The sequence below is a fragment of the Astyanax mexicanus genome, chromosome 6, assembly GCF_023375975.1.
Source record: "Astyanax mexicanus isolate ESR-SI-001 chromosome 6, AstMex3_surface, whole genome shotgun sequence".
Lineage (NCBI taxonomy): Eukaryota > Metazoa > Chordata > Actinopteri > Characiformes > Acestrorhamphidae > Astyanax > Astyanax mexicanus.
Window position 1 is genome coordinate 41884670 of NC_064413.1, and position 18431 is coordinate 41903100.

Genomic DNA, 18431 nt, shown 5'->3' on the forward strand with positions numbered 1-18431 from the left:
GGGTGCCAATAATTATGGAGGGCACTGAATATCAGGTCAATTTTCAATTTGGACATAGAAAATTGTGTGTGAAACTTATTATTAATAACATTATTTTTTTCCATTTACTTTGGTATAGAATAAATTGATCTGTTTTTTTTTTCAATCTTAAGTGTTAATTTCTGTCTTTTTTCTCAATGTATTTTAGATTTTTCTATTTTCCTTGTAACAAAAATCCGAAGATATAAAGCAAATTACTTTTGTAAGATGTAAAAATCTGAAAAAAAAGAAAAATCGGAAAAATTGATGAAAACCCATTTCTTTTATACTACACCAAATGATAAGAATTAAATAATAAAGAAGTTTTCCCCTTACTTGTGTATTTTTGACTGTAGCCTTAAATTGTTAGACAATTGAATTCATAAATGTTACACATAACCCTGAAGAAGTTGGTGAACAAGAAACCAACTTTAACTTCCAACACTTGTAAACTGAGACATTAGAAAAAGTAATAGGTGATTTTCAGAGGTCTAACTAATAATAATGTGCATGTGTGTTTATTCATTCATTCATTCATTAAACTGAATTGTTAAACTGAATTGTTGCCAAAAGATAAACAAATTATTATTTGGTCCAACAAACTGACTTATTTGGTCCATTTAACTTTTAAGCAGGAATTATCCAGTGTCAGCTAGCATTTCACTTCCTAAAGGCCATAAGCTAATTACATTTTCTCTAGAAATTAGAGATGAGGAGTGAGACAGTGTTTCATTGTTTAAGACTAATGTAAGAAGTTTACCAGGGATGCTGTATAGCTGATGTCGTCCGTCGTGCTGTGCCCGGCTGCTGGAACTGGAGCAGTGTTTGCTGGTCATACCCATAATAGCAGTGGGCAGTGCGAGCTGGGAGGCCTGGGCGAAGTTGGATAGTACACCCCGCGCTGTGCCAGAGCTTGAAGAGGATGCGCTGCGCTGCACAGACACTTGGGACTGGGCACTCTGTGACTGGGATGCCTGCATGGTAACACACACACACACACAAAGTGTAAAATGAATTAATTAGGTGCATTTTAAATGTTTAAATGTTTATTTTTACCATATGTAATTAAATTGGCAGGCCATATTATTTTGTTTCTAAACTGAAAGCAAAAGCATTTATGAGTGGAGAAGGGATAAAATATTTTGTTTAATGGGACCAGTGTGCTGAAATGAGCTAAGCCTAATATATTCGGGTGTCGGGTCGCTTTTCACGGGAGTTCTCTTGGACACGTCACGCCATTTACTTTACGTACCTACGTCACACGTACAGCCTCTGAAAGAGGATCCGGCTCAGTTTTAGTGAATGTGGTGGAGCAATGGAGACTTCAGAAGGGGAAACTCAGAGCTCAGTAGCTCATTCACCCATAGTAAAAAAAAGTGTGTAGTTGAAGTGAAGATTCTGACTGAGCGCACTATCTGAACATAACCTGGAATCGGATTCATCCGCTCTGAAAGGAGACCGCATCACACCCGCCCAGTTTAAAATGACTCTTCCACATGATCTGTGCAATTACCCATTCTCACCAGAGCCCAAAATCCCCCAAAGCCCAAAATTTATGTGCATGAGCTTTAAATCAATAGTATGATAAGGATACCTGTCTGATAGTGTGGTGCCTGATCATGGACTCAGCTTTGCTGACACTAGCAGCAGACACTGTGGGACTGGTGGACAGGGCAGCCTGCTGCAACCGCTGCTCAATCTCCTACAAGACAAACACACAACAACATTAAAAACAAAGACAACCACAATCACAATGTGCGTTGGACACAGATGCCTTTAACCCATTCATGCAGTGAACACACACAATGAACAGTAAGCATCGTGTGTTTAGAGTGCAGGGCAGTCACTAGAGATTCATAAAATGGGTCTAGAAGCAAGCCTCCGATGAAAATAAAAATTCTGTTTTTTTTTTTTTTTACTGAAAGCAAAATTACTTTAAAGAAAACTTTGTATTAGGCACAGGTTCTATGTGACCTAACTACTATCCATCCACTAACAAACACATCAGGCAAGGACACATGCAACGGTTCTTGTAGTAGCAGGTAATAAATACACTACTTACATACTGAGACTATAGATCAGATCAGATAATCAAATGTAATGTATTCTGTGGTTGTATTCTTATTTAATAACCTGGATTATTATAATTGTATGACAAATATTTGAATGTGATTTTTTATTTAACATGTATTTATTTTCACATAAATGGATTTTAACAAATCAAAGTCCATCACTTTAGGCCTCCGCTCATACCCTGTTCCATTATTTGCTTTAGTAAACTTTAGTAACATGTATATTAGCAGTCAGAGGGAGACAGCTACCAGATTCACACTGTGTCAAAAAGGAAAAATCTTATTTAGCTTGACAGCTTTATTACCATTACCTGCTCTTGCTGTAGAGCCTTCACAAAGGCATTCTTCAGCCTGTTGGTGTGCTCTGCTTTTAGAGCCTTCTTCTGATTGGACGTCATGCATGTCTCACAGAGGATGCGCCCACCCTTCTCCTGCTTCCAGTGGGGGGTGAAGTCAGTTTTACACTGAGCACAAGCAAAGGGCTCCAACTGACCCAGAGCCCCACGCAGCTTACCTGTAAATACACACATTACATATAATGAGAATTTCTGGTAAACAGGCACATGACACTGTGGATTGAGGAATGTTACACGCTCACACAGTTATAAAAACGGAATGCCCTATTCATCTGGTACCTGCTATAATGCCCCACTCTAATTATTAGACTCTAATAATTCATACAACTTTCTCTGTTGCTTTGTGACAACTTTTGTTGTAAAAAGTGCTATATAAATATAATTGAATTGAATTGCATTGAATACTGCCTTTCCATTAGCATGTACGTAACCCAGTGTAAGCCCTCACTCACAAGACAATTCCTCACTATTATACAGGTGTGGGTGCCACTAAGCCATGCCCTGACGTAACACGTCATAATCAATTTACATTCTGTTCTTCATATCTAAATAAAGGGCAAAGAGGCAAAGAACTAAGCAGTGGTCACCAACCCACTTTATTCCAAATCATCATATAGCATACTGTCCTGCCCTACCCTAATACAGTAATTCAAGTCTCCTAAAGATACTAATTATTTGCAGTACCTGTGACAAATTGTCAGTGGTAGGAAGACAGATTTTAGGGCCGCTGTTCAACAGGCACACAAACTGCAATTAGTTATGCATAAGGGATGGTGCCATTAGGTTCACGTTTCTCTGCTCCAGACAGTTCTATTCTATTGCCAATACTGCACATCTGCCATAAATACAACATAAAGGATATGCATATACATTCATTACAGTATGCATTCATTAGAGACATTGGGTAATCCTCACCCTGACTGTCAAGGACACACTGCACAACCTCCTCCAACCCCAGCAGGTAGATGAACTCGGAGTTGGCGGCTGAAGGCAGGAAGTGGAGGAGGGGCGCTGGTGGTTTGGGTGGTGGGATCTCCAGCAGTGTTTTCTCCAGCTGTTTGCGTAGGGCCAGTTTGGCTGCAGCCTGACTGCTGGCCACATCCTGTAAAGAGGCGGAGCTTGCGCTGGCCAGCGAGGACGATGCCACCCCACTTGCCATTCCGGCCACACCCACTGCCGGCATGTGTGCCAGGTTCATGTAGATGGAGGAGGAGCTGGATCGCTGAGGCACAGACACCTGCTGACTAGATGTCTGTAACACACACACACACACACACATACACACACACACACAATGTGTTAACAAGTGTTCAAAGTGTAAAGCATCTTGCTAAGAGCCGCTATGAGATATATATATATATATATATATATATATATATATATACAGTGAGTCCAAGAAGTATTTGATCCCTTGCTTATTTTCTTCGTTGGCCCACTAATAAAGACATGATCATTCTATACTTTTAATGGTAGATGTATTCTTACATGGAGAGACAGAATATTAAAAAGAAAATCCAGAAAATAAATGTAAGGAATATATATTAATTGATTTGTATTTCATGGAGTGAAATAAGTATTTGATCCCTTAGTATTCATTAGCAGTTCTGGCTTTTACAGACCAGTTAGACACTCCCAATCAACTTGTTACCTGACCTGAAGCCACCTGTTCTCACTAATCACTTGTGTGAAAAACACCTGTCCACAGAATCAGACAGATCACACAGATTTCAAGTCTCCAACATGGGTAAAACCAAAGAGCTGTCACAGGACCTCAGAGTCAGAATTGTTGACCTTCACAAAGCTGGAATGGGCTACAAAAAGATTAGTAAGGTGTTGGATGTGAAAGTAACAACTATTGGTGCAATTATCAGAAAGTTTAAAGAGTATAACATGACAATCAACAGACCTCGGCCCGGTGCTCCAAAGAAGATTTCGCCTCGTGGGGTGGCAATGATGCTGAGAACGGTCAGAAATCGTCCTGCAACCACTCGGCAGGAGTTAGCAAATGACCTGAAGGCAGCTGGGACCACAGTTTGCAAGGAAACAATTGGCAACACTTTGCGCAACAATGAATTCACATCCTGCAGTGCCCGAAAGGTACCCCTGCTGAAGAGAGCACATGTGGAGGCGCGCCTCAAGTATGTCAATGATCATTTGAAAGATGAACCAAGTTATTGGGAGAAGGTTTTGTGGTCAGACGAGACCAAAATTGAACTTTTTGGCCTCAACTCCACCCGCCATGTGAGGAGGAAGAAAAATGCTGCCTATGACCCCAAGAACACTGTGCCCACCGTCAAGCATGGAGGTGGAAGCATAATGTTTTGGGGGTGTTTCTCTGCCAAGGGTACAGGGCTACTTCACCGCATCACTGGGAAGATGGATGGAGCCATGTACCGCACAATCCTGAGGGACAACCTCCTCCCCTCTGCCAGGGATCTGAAAATGGGCCGTGGTTGGGTCTTCCAACATGATAACGACCCTAAACATACAGCAAAGGCAACAAAGGATTGGCTCAAGAAAAATCACATTAAGGTCATGGAGTGGCCCAGCCAGTCGCCAGACCTCAATCCGATCGAAAATCTATGGAGGGAGCTGAAGGTCAGAGTTGCCAAGCGACAGCCCACCAACCTTCATGATTTAGAGAGGATCTGCAAAGAAGAGTGGGCCAAAATTCCCCCTGGTGTGTGTGCTAAACTTGTGGTTAACTACAACAAACGTCTCACCGCTGTGCTTGCAAACATAGGATAGTGTCTTTATTAGTGGGCAAACAAAGAAAATCAGCAAGGGATCAAATACTTCTTGGACTCACTGTATATCTTAATGTATTCATCTTTTTATATATTACAATGAAACAGTTATTGTTAATGTGCCATTAAAAGCTGTTACACCAATAAGCCAAAACAGATGGTGTTTTTTTTTACACAACATGCAACCAAAACAGCCTCTCTACAAGTCTGTTAAACAGACTGGTCTGATTCTAGTATATAACCCCAAATCAGAAAATACAAAAAAAAAGCAAAGTTTCTTACATTTACTTTGATTTTTATTTCAGTGATGACAGTATAAACCCAATATATGTAATGTATTTATTAGTCAACACAAATTGTTGTATTTTAGGCCTGCAACACAAAAATGTAACAGGATAGTTTAGGGCTAGTAATGAGGTAAGAAATAAATAAATAAATAAATAATGGTATGAATTCAAACAAGTGATATTAGCATGTGACTGAAATCATGATTTGGTACAGTGTCAGTATCTACAAAGACTGAGTATTTGAGGAGCAATGGTGGGCACTGGATCCCCAGTTTGGTAACAAATGTGTAAGAAAATGATTTGAATGAAGAAACTGTGGTTTTAATAAGCATTTTTCATTCTGTCCCAAGCCTTCCTGTGTATTCAGGGTTGTGACATCACACCTGTAATGATTTCACATTGGCTGTTTTTGCAGCTTAATTGATCTGTAAGACCTGGGGAGTGAATATCATTTTAAATACAGTTTTTTCTGTATTAAATCTTTTGTGTTCGTTTACACACATATACACAGTACCTGCTGGTAGCTGACAGTGCTGCTGATATTGGTTGAGGGTGTGCGCATGCTGCTGGGTTTGGGTTGCATTCTGTGGCTCTGCAGCTGCCCCGGGCTTGGGGCAACCACACGCTGAGACATCATCATCTGGGGCACGGAGGCGCTGACTGCAGACCGGATCACACTCTGACCCTGAGGAGAGAAACAAGCTCAGAGTAGAACCAGCACAAGCACTATAGAACTGCTATATCAATTGGATCAATTCAATGTGGTTATGCATATGCATATATGATTATGCATAATATCCATTAAATAATCTGTAAAACTTTCTTAAAACTGAAAGGCAATATTACAGATCACCAGCAGAGAAAAACACAACTGTACAGTTCAATACATGTGAACCTGAACACTGCAGTTTAAGTCATAGCCACTAGGTGGCAGCCACAGACTGCGCATTATTGTAAATGTTTGATGATGCCTATTGACTATTTAGTGTATCATGATCTTTACAGGTCCAGTATACACAACATATGTCCAAATGTTTGTGGAAACCCAGCATCATATCTCATGTAGAAAGACTATAAAGACCCCAGGAGCGTTGGAATAGTGTTCTCAGGAATGATGATGCTTCATTTAATACTTTTAGGGTGAGGTGGGGAGTTGGGGATGAGCAAACATCCCTAAAGATCCCTAAAATCCTTTTGTGAAAAAGGCAGCAGACACAAACTGTAATCTACATCAAAATGTACAAATGTACAAACATTCAGCACATTGCTGAGCTGGATTTCTTTTAATAAGAACTCAACCTGGTTCTGGCCCATGGTCCATATGTTAGCCATCCTTACTCCAGTGAAATCAGGGTTCATACACTTTTTAACCAATACATTTCCATTATGTGTTTCATGACTTTTCCATGCTTTCAATGCAAATTTAATGACCAGGCGATTTTTAAAACATCAGTGCAGACATGAACAATAATAAAATAAAAAAATAAACTAAAACTATAAATAAAATTGATTAAAGTAGGCCTAAAATGAATCTTATAAAAATGTTGACACACAATATTTAATAATAAAATGTGTCAGATGCCGAGAGCTCCATTGTGTATGGCTAAATTACTAAATTAACTCTGAGCTGACGTATTTGTGAGCTCTAAATAGATTTTCCATCGATAAACGGAAACACAAAGATTTGTAGACCAAACTTCCATGACTTTTCCAAAACTTTATGGGTATTTTTATTTTTCCAAAACTTATCCAGGCCTGTGAATTGCTACTTTCAAATTCCAAGATTTTTTTTCATGTTTTTCATGACCACACGAACCCTGTGAAATTGACCAGTGATGAACAAGGAAATGTCTGCCATATCTGTATACATATGTACAGATGGGCTACAGGCTGTGACTGTACACCACAAAGGTGGGCTTACAGGTAAACATTACCAGTGGAGGGGGATTTACTGCACTGTGCAACATTAAAACCGAAAGCCCTGAGAGATCTCGAGTGCATGTTTTTCACCCTGCGTTTAAAATAAAAAGCGACAAAGGGACAGGCGACTATTCATTTCCTATGGCAGGGTGTGATTTGTCGCTGCGACACGCAAGTGGGAGGCGACAAAGCGACAAGCAACAGAGTTTTCTTAACTTTATGCAAATTAATTATGACACGGTGAAGCGACATTCTACCCCAATTCTACCCCAATTTCTTTGAACCAATCACATAAGGCTTTAGAGTCAGCCAAGGACTCAAAACCCGAGGAAAACAGCAAAACATTTAAATGCAATCATGCATTTAAATTTTTTAAAAAGGTAAATAACAGTGTTTTTCTGTGATTAAAAGAGTGAATTCAGCTGTAACTGGAAATATCTGCGTAAAACTGTGCAGAACTGAGGTGCACAGCTTTAAACAGGCTGTCTGCCATGCAGTCATTTACGCCCACTGCCCCTCCCCCTTGCCCTTCTTAGGCAGAAGCAGACACAGAGACAGCACTGCTCACTCAGAACGCTGTGTATCTATTTCTTGTGTCAAGAATCAAAACATAGCAACATGATGTGTTTTTTTTTGTTGCCTTAGATGACATTGTACGTCCCGCAATGTGACATCGCAATGACGATGCTTAAATGATATATCGTGCAGCCCTAGTTTTTCAATGTCTAGCTTTCTATTTAAATTAGCCAACATGCTAACCGGAAAAAAGCTACAGATGTAAGCAGTGATTTTCATACACATTCATTCCATGATAATGATGTTTTCAAAACTAGACAGATTTGTTAAGATATATATTTAATACAAACAAACATCCGTGACCCTGACGGATAAAGCGGGAATTGACATTTAATAAATAATATTTTTTTAGGGCTGTTGAAGAAATTGTCGGAAGCTGGACCATGACACATGCGCGTGTTTGTGCTTTGACACACCTATAAGCGGGGAGGAAAAAAAAAAAAAACGCAGGGTGACACGAGCGACATGTCGCATTTTAGTATAAACGCAGAGTCAGTGTGCGCTGTGTGACTGTGTGGGATGGTGTATGTGTATTTGTGTGTGTGCTCCTGACCTGTGCAGCACGGAGGTTCTGGGTGTCTGTGCTATGATGTCTGTGGCCAGTTCCAGGGGGCAGCTTGGTGCTGGCCTGAGAGCTGTGGGTTGAGGGGTGGACAGAAGATGATGAACTGCTCTGGACCACAGACACCTGTTAGTGAGGGAGAGAGAACGTCAAAGAGAGAGAGAGAGAGTGAGATGTATGTATGCATACTCTAGAACTCTTGATAGGATCTCAAATATTATACTTAAATTTGACTTACTTAAGATATATAAAAACAACCAACAGGAAACTATTCGTTAATTGTACCTAGTTCATGCAAAGAGACTTTCCCAAGGCCTTCTAAAACTATTTCACTGGTTTGTTTGTTTACATTCAAACCCATGGAGCAACATGGGGTATATAAGGCAAGAGGGTTTTCCTCATCTGAGGACATTGGGATATAGATACCATGTGTCCCAAGCTTTAACCTGTGCTGTTACACATAATCAATATTACTCTAAATGTTTTGTCTCCTTGGTTTATGACCAGTTCAACAGAGACCTATAAACTTTTCATTTAATCACTAACTGTTCATCATATATAATTAATAACTGTTAAGATTGTTATATATAAAAGTGTTTGATATGTGTCAATATCTTAAACCACAAACCCTGGAATAAGTAGCATAAATGTGTCAGTAATCAGCCAGTTTAGTGCATTAATAGTGCACCATCAGTTACTTGTAGAGACAAGGACACTTTTATGTCATCTCAGTTAAATGCCCTATGCTGCATTAATATACAGATTCATATGACTGACCCTGAGAAGGTTAAATGGTCTATAGTTGCCAATTTCCCTATTGAATGTAATATAAATTAATTTCTTTTAATGTCTGACATTACCTGGTCCAGCCTGCACTTCTTTCTTTTTTTATATAAATCCTGCCACTGGCTCACAGTGAAAGACAATAGACACTCTCCATTTAATTGGAAATGATGTCCTTGTGAAACATGTGAAACACCCATACCTTCACAGTTGAGTGATATTTTATTGAAGCTTATGTATATGCTGTTTCAAGGAACAGACCTCCAAATTATAAAAAATAAAGAACATAAAGATAAAGAATTTTGAAATAGAGAGAAATAACAAAAGCTAGAGAGAAAAAGATTAATAAGAAAAATGGAGAGAGTGAAGGAACCAGACAGAGAGAAAAAGAGTTTAAAAGTGAAAAGAGAACAAAAAGAGGAAAAAGAAGAAAAGAGCAGGAGAGAAAGAGGAAAAAAGTGAATGAGAGAAAGAGAAGACCAAAAGGAAGTGAAAGTCAAAAACAGAAAAGAAAACAGAGGGGAAAAAAGGTAAAAGAAAGAGAAGAAACAAGGCAAGAGGAGATGAGACGAGACGAGACCTTGTGGGAGAGGTTCTCCTTCTGTAGTTGAGACTGTCTGAGCTTCTTTAGCAGAACCAGACGAGCCTCCTCCAGCCTCAACTCCTCTCTCAGAGCTTTAATCACCCGCTGACGCTCCGCTACACTCTTTCCCTGAAACACACACACAAACACACACAGGTTTTTATATAAGAATAAAATGTGTGATCAGTATATGTCCCATAGGTGTTATGCAATAATCCATCTGTATATTAAAACAGTCCATATAATAATGCGGACATTAACTCCAACACCATTACAGAACACTGATGTTACAAAATAATCAGATCTGATCACATTTCAACATGCATTAGATATTTCCCAACAATTTAAACCATAAATTCAGGAACACAGGGATGAGCAACACTGTGCTGCACCTCTTTACCTTAAACATGTCCAGATTTACAGGCTTCGCTCGCTCTTCTCTGCCCGCTCCTTTGGGACTGGACGCCTCATTGTCAGACAGGACAATGACATCAGGAGAGGGAGTGTGACGATCTTTATCCACAGCACTATCATCACAAACAACATATCATTAGAAGAAACATACTACAGATATATTCAAAATAATACATAAAGCTTTTATCATTGGCAGCTCACAGGTTTCTGGTGATGCTATAGTTTTCCAAGTCCTAAAGATCACATTTAGCATCGCTCCATACCACCCTCCCCATTAATCAGCACAATGCCAGCGTGTGAGTAAACATTCTCCTGCAAATGTTCAGCCATCCAATGCTGTTGCATAAGCAGCAGTTTAAAAAGATGCAATGTCATCTGTCTCGGAAGAAATAACATCCTAGCCTTTACCCTTCTACCACTGGTAGGGAACTGAAAATTGAATTTTACTGTTTATTATAGCACGGTTAGTTCTGACCCAGGCATGTGATTGGCTAAGAAATGATTAGGAGAAATTGGCTAGGAATGGCAATATTGCACAAAAATGGCACTCTGACCAAAGCCCTTTAAGTACAGTATTACTCTGCCAGCAACAGCGCCAGCATTTACGAGACAAAAACACAAACCATAACAAATCAGCATTGTTATAAATATGAAATTAAAATAAATAAAAAAAGTGAATTAAATTTGATATTACTCTATTTTTTTATTTATTACCTTCCTCTAGTGTATTTTTGCTAGTGTAATTAGAACACCTTGTGTATTAAGAATGAGATAGCATCGCCTCAGTTTTTCTATCTAGCTCAGTGTTAGCTTTAGCATTACCCCTGGAGAATATCTGGAGAATAAGCTTTCTTAGCTCAACTCTCCTCCTGCTCCTGAGCTTTCTAGGATGTTGGCATAACTGCTGTGTGTATATTACCGACTGGGTGGCCTGTGCTGACAGTTTGTCGGACACAACAACAGTAAGTAAAGACTGTTCTCACTCTCTGACCCCCCTCTCACCTCCTCTTGGCACTCATGTCCACAGGCTCATCACTGATGTTCTCCTTGCCACTGCGCCCCATTAGCGAGTGGGCCATGGCCGGCGCTCTCAGGTTGCCGTTCAGCTTCTCCTCATAGGCAGTGTATCCCAGTGCCGTGTGGCTGCTGGCCCCTGCTCCCCGTAAGTCTGCCAGACCCCCCGAGCCACCTTCCAAACCTCCCAGATCCTTCCGCTTCAGCAAGGCCAGCATCTTCAGACGCTCCATGGCCTCATGGCCCTCCACCTTCAGCCTCTTGGGCAGAACATCATCCTGAACCCGACTGCGATCCTCTGCAGGCTCCAAGCCTCTCTTCAGCAGGTTCAGCCGCAGTGCCTCCTCACTCATTCGATCCATCCTGGAGGAGAACACACACACACATATAAATACACAGCCATTAGAAAAGTTTCCTATTCCTAAATACACAGTGTGAAATTCTGTTCTTAAATTGATTTAAAACCTCCATCATTTCATTTCCGTCTCCAAATAAACCACACAAATCTGTCACTAAATAAATTAGACGCAGCTATATGGACATGTAATACATTTTAGAATCCAGCTTGTTTCATCACTCCCATGAGACGCAGTGTATTAGCAAAGTGGATTTCATACAATTTCTCACAATAATAACTGCATCCCTGAGTGATAATGAAATCATCTTCTCATCAAGACCAAAAATTACACTTTTTGGATAAGAGTATTGGGACATCTACACAAAATCAGTACATCTCATTGCAGCTATAACAGTAGGTCTGGAACTCTAAAGTTATTGGTCAAGAAGAGCGTTAGTGACTTCATACACTAAACTAGACCTGGCTCTGTAACTTTATGTGGTCAGACATTTACAGCTTAGTTGCTGTGGTTCCTAAATGCTTCAACTTTTCAAGAATTCCATTCACAATTGATGGTAGAAAATCCAGGAGAGAGGAAATCCTATTACATAGTATTACAGTAGCATTCTGCAGTTCATTGAGCTCTTTAGGACCACCCATTCCTTCACTAATGTTTGTAAAGGCAGACTGCTTGGCTAGGTGGTGCATTTTACACACCTGTGTCAATGAAAAACCTAACTAAATTCAGTGAATAAGAGGTGAGGCCCAATACCTGTGTCCATACATTGTGATTATTTACGTCACAAACAACAGAAATGTACACAAAGAACTAGAAATGCACAAAAATGAAAAAAAAAAAAACATAAAAAAAAACATAAATGTGGTTTTTTTCAGGTTTTGTATTCATTTTGACACTTTTTCCACATAATTTAAATAAGTAGTCAAAAGTATATTTTTGTCTTTAACATCCCAGCAGGTTGTCATCAAAACCATTACTTTTACGTATAAATTATCACTTTTTTCCATAATTACTGTTGCCAAATATTTAGTGTATCACTACAAATAAGTCAAGATAATCTTATAATTCTGTTTATTGCTGTATCCTAAAGTTGCCCCATGAAATTCTAGGAAGCACAAACACCCCTTATGTATCTGCATATATGTTTTATTTTAGACCCTGAGTATATAAGCTGAGTATATATTCTATGTGTGGAATACACACATGTATAAGGAGTAAAGGAGATAAATTCTTATCATATACTACTAATACATATACACTAAACCAAATATGTATGGGCAGAATTTATAATGAATGCATTCAGTAATCATTGCTGACACATATGTGCAAATGCACACTCACAGTTTGTCTGGTCCTTGTAGATCACTACTGTAAAATAGAGGGATACAAAGACACAAGCTAGCTAATCAGTCACAGAAAGTTTAATGTGTAAACTTGCTGTGTGTGTGTTAAATCAAGGCATACTGACTGATATTAAAAGCAACAGCAAACCAATGAGGCACCATTTACCAAGTAAACTCTGCGCTTTTTTGTGTGGTGAGTTTTGTGTCAGAGCAAATAAAACATATCGCAGGTTAGTGACATTCCTACTGCACTGTACATTCTTGCCATTGCATGACCATTACTTTTTAATGAACTATTTCATTGTTAAAAAGGCATTACTGCAGTAGTTTGCTATCAATGCTGCTGTTTGAGGTATGCACTCTCATGGAGTTCAGATTGTATTTCAGAAGATTTCAGCCTCAGGCATTTTGTCCACAAAAGTTCTGACTGTGCGATGTGAACTGCACACCAACATCACCACAGCTCTCAGAATCTTGGCTCTAAAATCAGTCCATTGCAAAATAATAAGCTGTAAAAATAAAAACTAAATTGTATAAGCTTAAGGTTTGGGATTGGTCTTTTTCTAAGCAAAGTCAAGTCAAATTTGTTTGTATTGAGCTTTTTACAACCAACTTCACAAAATATAAGAACAAAAATAATGTTATTCTAAGTGTGTAGGGGTGTGCCAGATGATGTTGAATTGAATTTAATTAAACTGAATTAAATTGAATGTTTTGACTCAAGGCACTAAACCAATCTTAAGTGTTGTAAATGTTAACTGAAAAAAGAACTCTTTAGTTAGTTAAGTAACTTAAGATTCATTTAATCTTTTTGCATTTCCTAGCTTAAGCTGGAGATGTACAGTAGAAGCTGGAAGCGTTGCTGATAGCAACTATAAATTTATTTAAAGATGCGAAAGTTTTTATTTTGATAAAGCAATAATCTCCAAAAACGTGTTCCACCATGAGAACACAAGAGAACAAATGCAGGTAAAAAATTGAGATGCCATGTATAAGATGCATTGGTTGGATATGTGGTCCTCTCTCTACTTGATCCAATTGGCTGTAATTTGTCCTACTCTTAAATTGTAGTGAGCAAAGGTTTTTTATTTTAACAAAACAAAAAACTGCTGGTGACTTGAAAACCTAAAATCATGTAGTGTGAATTACGCATAAGCTTATTATCACAAGGTACTCAAAGCATGATTTGTATTTACAGTGATGCAGTGGTGTAAATGTGAATTAGACTCCCCACCCTCCCAACACTAAATGTCTTTGCTGGTTTAGTAGATTTGGAGTGAAGGGCGAAACTGGATACATTAGCACTGTAAATAGGATATTCTCCTGTATGGGCTCCATAAAAAACGTTTAAAATAAGCTGAGGTGAAGTAAAAAAAATCTGTCTAGATACACTGCAAAGCAACCGATCAGAGCAGCTTTCAGTATGTGTGTGTGTGTGTGTGTGTGTGTGTGAGTGTGAGTGTGTGTGTGTAAACCAATCCATAAAAATAATACCCACTCTGAATGGCCCTCTTTTCTAATACACATTCAAATCTTTGCTCCCATTAAAGTCAACTCCACATGCTCTCACTCCCTTTCTCAGCCAATCAGCTTCCTACTTTCTTGCCACACATACATACACACACAACTGTGTGTACACACACATGCGTGCGCACACACAGCTCTGGGCACTCCGCCAGCCGACACAGTCCTCGCACGCCTCCAGCAGCTCCGGCATCACGATGGAAAGGAGGTGCTAAGATGGATGGATGGTAAATGACAAGATCTCACACACACACATACACACACACACAGACACACACACAGGGTCGCTGTTCATCACTTTAAGCAAATCAGGTCTGGTTTAAATCACCACTATACAGGTTTATTCATACCTAAGGCATCTGAATGAGTAACACCCTCTGCGTAATATGTGTAGTGCGTAATCTCTAATGACGCACTGGTCTAAGGTACTGGATCAGTATCTGAACTGATATAAAAAAAGATCAGATTTCCAGTCAGTTCCACTGTTTCAGTTATAATGTTATAAGCAGTGCAATTTTACAAACCTTTAACAACAATATAATAAAAATACACACTATAAACGAATGTATTTAAAATATTTTCAGAAAAATCGGATTCTAAAAGTAGATAAGGAGAACCAAGGTAAACAACTAAGAGTAAAATATTACACTTGGTGTAATACTTGAACTCTTGAATCTCTGCTTTCAGTATCTGGTGTGACCCCTTTTGTGTAGCAATAGCTGCAACTGTAAACGTTTCTGGTAACTGTTGATTAGTACTGCACATCAGCTTAAAGGAATTTTAGCCAATTCCTCTATAAAGAACAGTTTCAGCTCTGATGTTTTAGTGGGTTTCCTCCTATAAACTGCTTCCACAGTATTCCTATTGGATTAAATCAAAACTTTGACTTGCACATTCCAAAATATGAAATTAATTTTGCTTTAACCATTCTTTGGTATAAGTACTTAGGGTTTACTTGTACATTATTTTGCTGCATAACCCACATTCACATTCAGCTCATGGACAGATCTTGTCTTGTCATTTCACTTCAAAATGTGCTGGTATAATTTAGAATTGAATTGTTCTATCAAAGATGGCAAGCCCTTCTGGACCAGATGCAGTAAAACAGTCCCAAAAGATGATACTTCCACCACCATGTTTTACAGATGTCCATTTTAGCTGTTTTAAACTTTAGATAGGCAGCAATGTTCTAATTGGCGAGTCACCCTGCCATGCACACCACTGATGTTCAGTGATGGTGGACTCATTGACACATTAGCCAAAGGCCTTTAGTTGTTTATAAGATACTTAGGCTCCTTTGTGCCTTGCAGTCTATTTTAAGGCTTACTCTTTGTCAACCACTCCTGGGGAGGGTAAAAATGGTCTTTCAGCAAATTTTCAGCATGTGTACCCAATCTGTCTGATTGTGGGCTAGTGGAGTTTAAACATTTGAGAGGGTTCTGTTTTCCAGCCTATGAACATCAACAACGCTTCTTCTGAGGTCCTTAGAAATCTCCTTTGTTCATGCCATGATACACATCCGCAAACATGTTTTGAGAAGATAATTCTCTGAAATTTAAACAAAATAGGCTCCGTCGACTTACACCTGACCTATTTCACTGAGAGAAACAACTTGACTCTAAATGTTCCTTCAAATATGAACAGGTCTTATGTTTCTGTCTTCTGTGGTTCTCTAGACAGTAAAAATCTCTGTGGGAGAACATGTGAATTGCTGTGCTTGAAATTTGACACGTAAATATTGTGTATTGTGAAAATTTCTTGAAATACCTAATTACTGTCAAAATTAACAATAGGTGTTGCTATTAAAAACAATAAAAGGTGATATACTAAATGTAAATTTACTAATACATGAAAATCATGTATCATGATACTGTGTGGTAGAAATATAACATCATACTCCTGAGACAAAATGTATCACAATGTTAGAGTATTATAATGTTATATTTCTGCCATACAAGATTCAAGATTCAGTCCTGAATCTGACCTACTGTATGATAATGATATGATATTACTGTGATTATGAAAAATGAATGCTTTAGCAGAGCAGTGATATTAGAATGGTACTTGTGGCCAGCTGATACCCTGAATTTACATACAGTAATTTGTGCATAGTGTGTTAAAGGAGTGTGTGCGTGTGTGTGTGTGTGTGTGTGTAGGCTGGTCAGATGAGGAGAGAGTGAGAACGGAATTGCAGCATGATTAAGCTTTCGCAGCCTGAATCACTTTACTAGTGGAGCTCCACACAAAGAAGAAACATCTACACAGAAACCCAAGTCATGCCAGTGTGTGTGTGTGTGTGTGTGTGTGTGGATCCTTTGTTAGCCCAGACCGCCCCCTCCCTTTGCATGCACGCGTGCACACACTTTTTGCTCTCTTACTCTTTTTCTGTCATGTATGGGCCCACACGCACATACACACGCACACACACAGACACACACATACTCCTACACTCATATACACACTCCTACTCCAGCACACACACACACACACACATATAAAGACAACTGCAGTTTAGAAAGGCTTCAAAATGCCACCAGAGAAGCAAAGATCTAGCAAGATCCTCTCCATAGTGGGCACACACACACTCACACACACATACACACACCTCGTACCGCCCCTCCCCCATCACACAATCCTCTCTGCATCTGTCTGCCAATCAAAGGCACCCACTCTACTCTACTGGGCAGTCTGGGCTCAACAAACCCAGCCCCCACCTCACCCACTCTACGCAGTCTTACCCACACACGCACACACACACACACACACACCGCCTCCAGCTATACACAGCAATGTTTCCAAATAAGCCGTTAGTGATCTGATGAAACTGTCGTTGCCTCTGTCCAATTCATTTATTCACATGACAGGAAATAATATGAATGCAGAAAAAAAACACTCGCTCTGTCGACTTTCTCTGCCAGCATCTGTATCTGTAGACAAGTCTGCCGTGCTCCTGAAAGCAACCAGAAGCAGTGATTTATTTGACCTTGCGCTCTCTTCCACTTCCTAAGAAGTTGTATAAATACTAGAAATACACTATTTTTTTGTATCGACTAAAAGATTTTAACTGTGCACTAGAACTGAAGAAAATATACCACAAATAAAATGAATCGCTATTTTAGTAAGTCTATCCTACTACAGGAAGCCTTCCTTGAGTGAAAAACTGAAAGCCTGCTCGCCAATATACGAGCGAGGCAGATATTGAATATGTCTAGGACACAGTTCATTTGTCACGGCCATGGTTATTGATATCTAGGTTGCAATCAAAAATGCTGTTTTCTCCACAGGCCAGTGCAGATTACAGCTCCTGATGCAGAGGGGCAAAGCTCATATAAACGGCACAAAGTGTTATTGTAATGCAGGCAAAGCAAATCTGCTGAGAACTCACAAGACCCTGGGACAACATGTCACGAAAGGCCTGAGCGTGCGAGAGAGAGAGAGAGAGAGCGAGAGAGGATGAGGGAAAGAGAATGAAAGAGAGATGGATAATATTTTTTAAGGTGCAATAGAACATATTTATCGAGTATTTTATGATGTTCTTGTTGTGTTTGGTTTTGTATTTGTATTTTTGAGCCTGACCAGATAATGCAGTAACCCTGTTGGTGTGGTAAGAGCTGAAGAGATTGTTTGCTAGAGTTGGATTTTAGTCTAGATTTCAGATAGATAGTCTTTCAAGCACCACTTTGCCGAGCTAAAGAGCTAATCATTTCTAAAAATCAAATCAATTAATAGGAAGTTTGTAAACTCACATACAAGGAAAGTACTCACATGTGGATATAAAACCAAAGTTCTAGTAAGCAACATGTTTGAATTTCATACGTGATGTGAATGTGAATCATTAGTTGATTTTGGAGCAGGAGTTCATCCAGATAAAGCACA

General features: G+C 39.3%; 1 protein-coding gene across 2 annotated transcripts in view; it reads right to left on the minus strand.

Annotated features, from left to right (window-relative positions):
• The window catches only part of LOC103037451 (transcriptional repressor p66-beta), a 42289-nt gene that overhangs the window by 6164 nt on the left and 17694 nt on the right, over positions 1-18431 (minus strand). For both annotated transcript variants that reach the window (XM_007237736.4, XM_022673591.2), the window contains exons 2-10: positions 11321-11695; positions 10305-10431; positions 9902-10033; positions 8530-8664; positions 5995-6165; positions 3362-3698; positions 2402-2604; positions 1613-1720; positions 779-992 (exon numbers count right to left, since the gene is read on the minus strand). In XM_007237736.4, coding sequence (XP_007237798.1) covers positions 779-992; positions 1613-1720; positions 2402-2604; positions 3362-3698; positions 5995-6165; positions 8530-8664; positions 9902-10033; positions 10305-10431; positions 11321-11694 — 1801 coding nt within the window. In that variant the 5' untranslated portion in view covers position 11695. The remainder of the gene's footprint in view (positions 1-778; positions 993-1612; positions 1721-2401; positions 2605-3361; positions 3699-5994; positions 6166-8529; positions 8665-9901; positions 10034-10304; positions 10432-11320; positions 11696-18431) is intronic.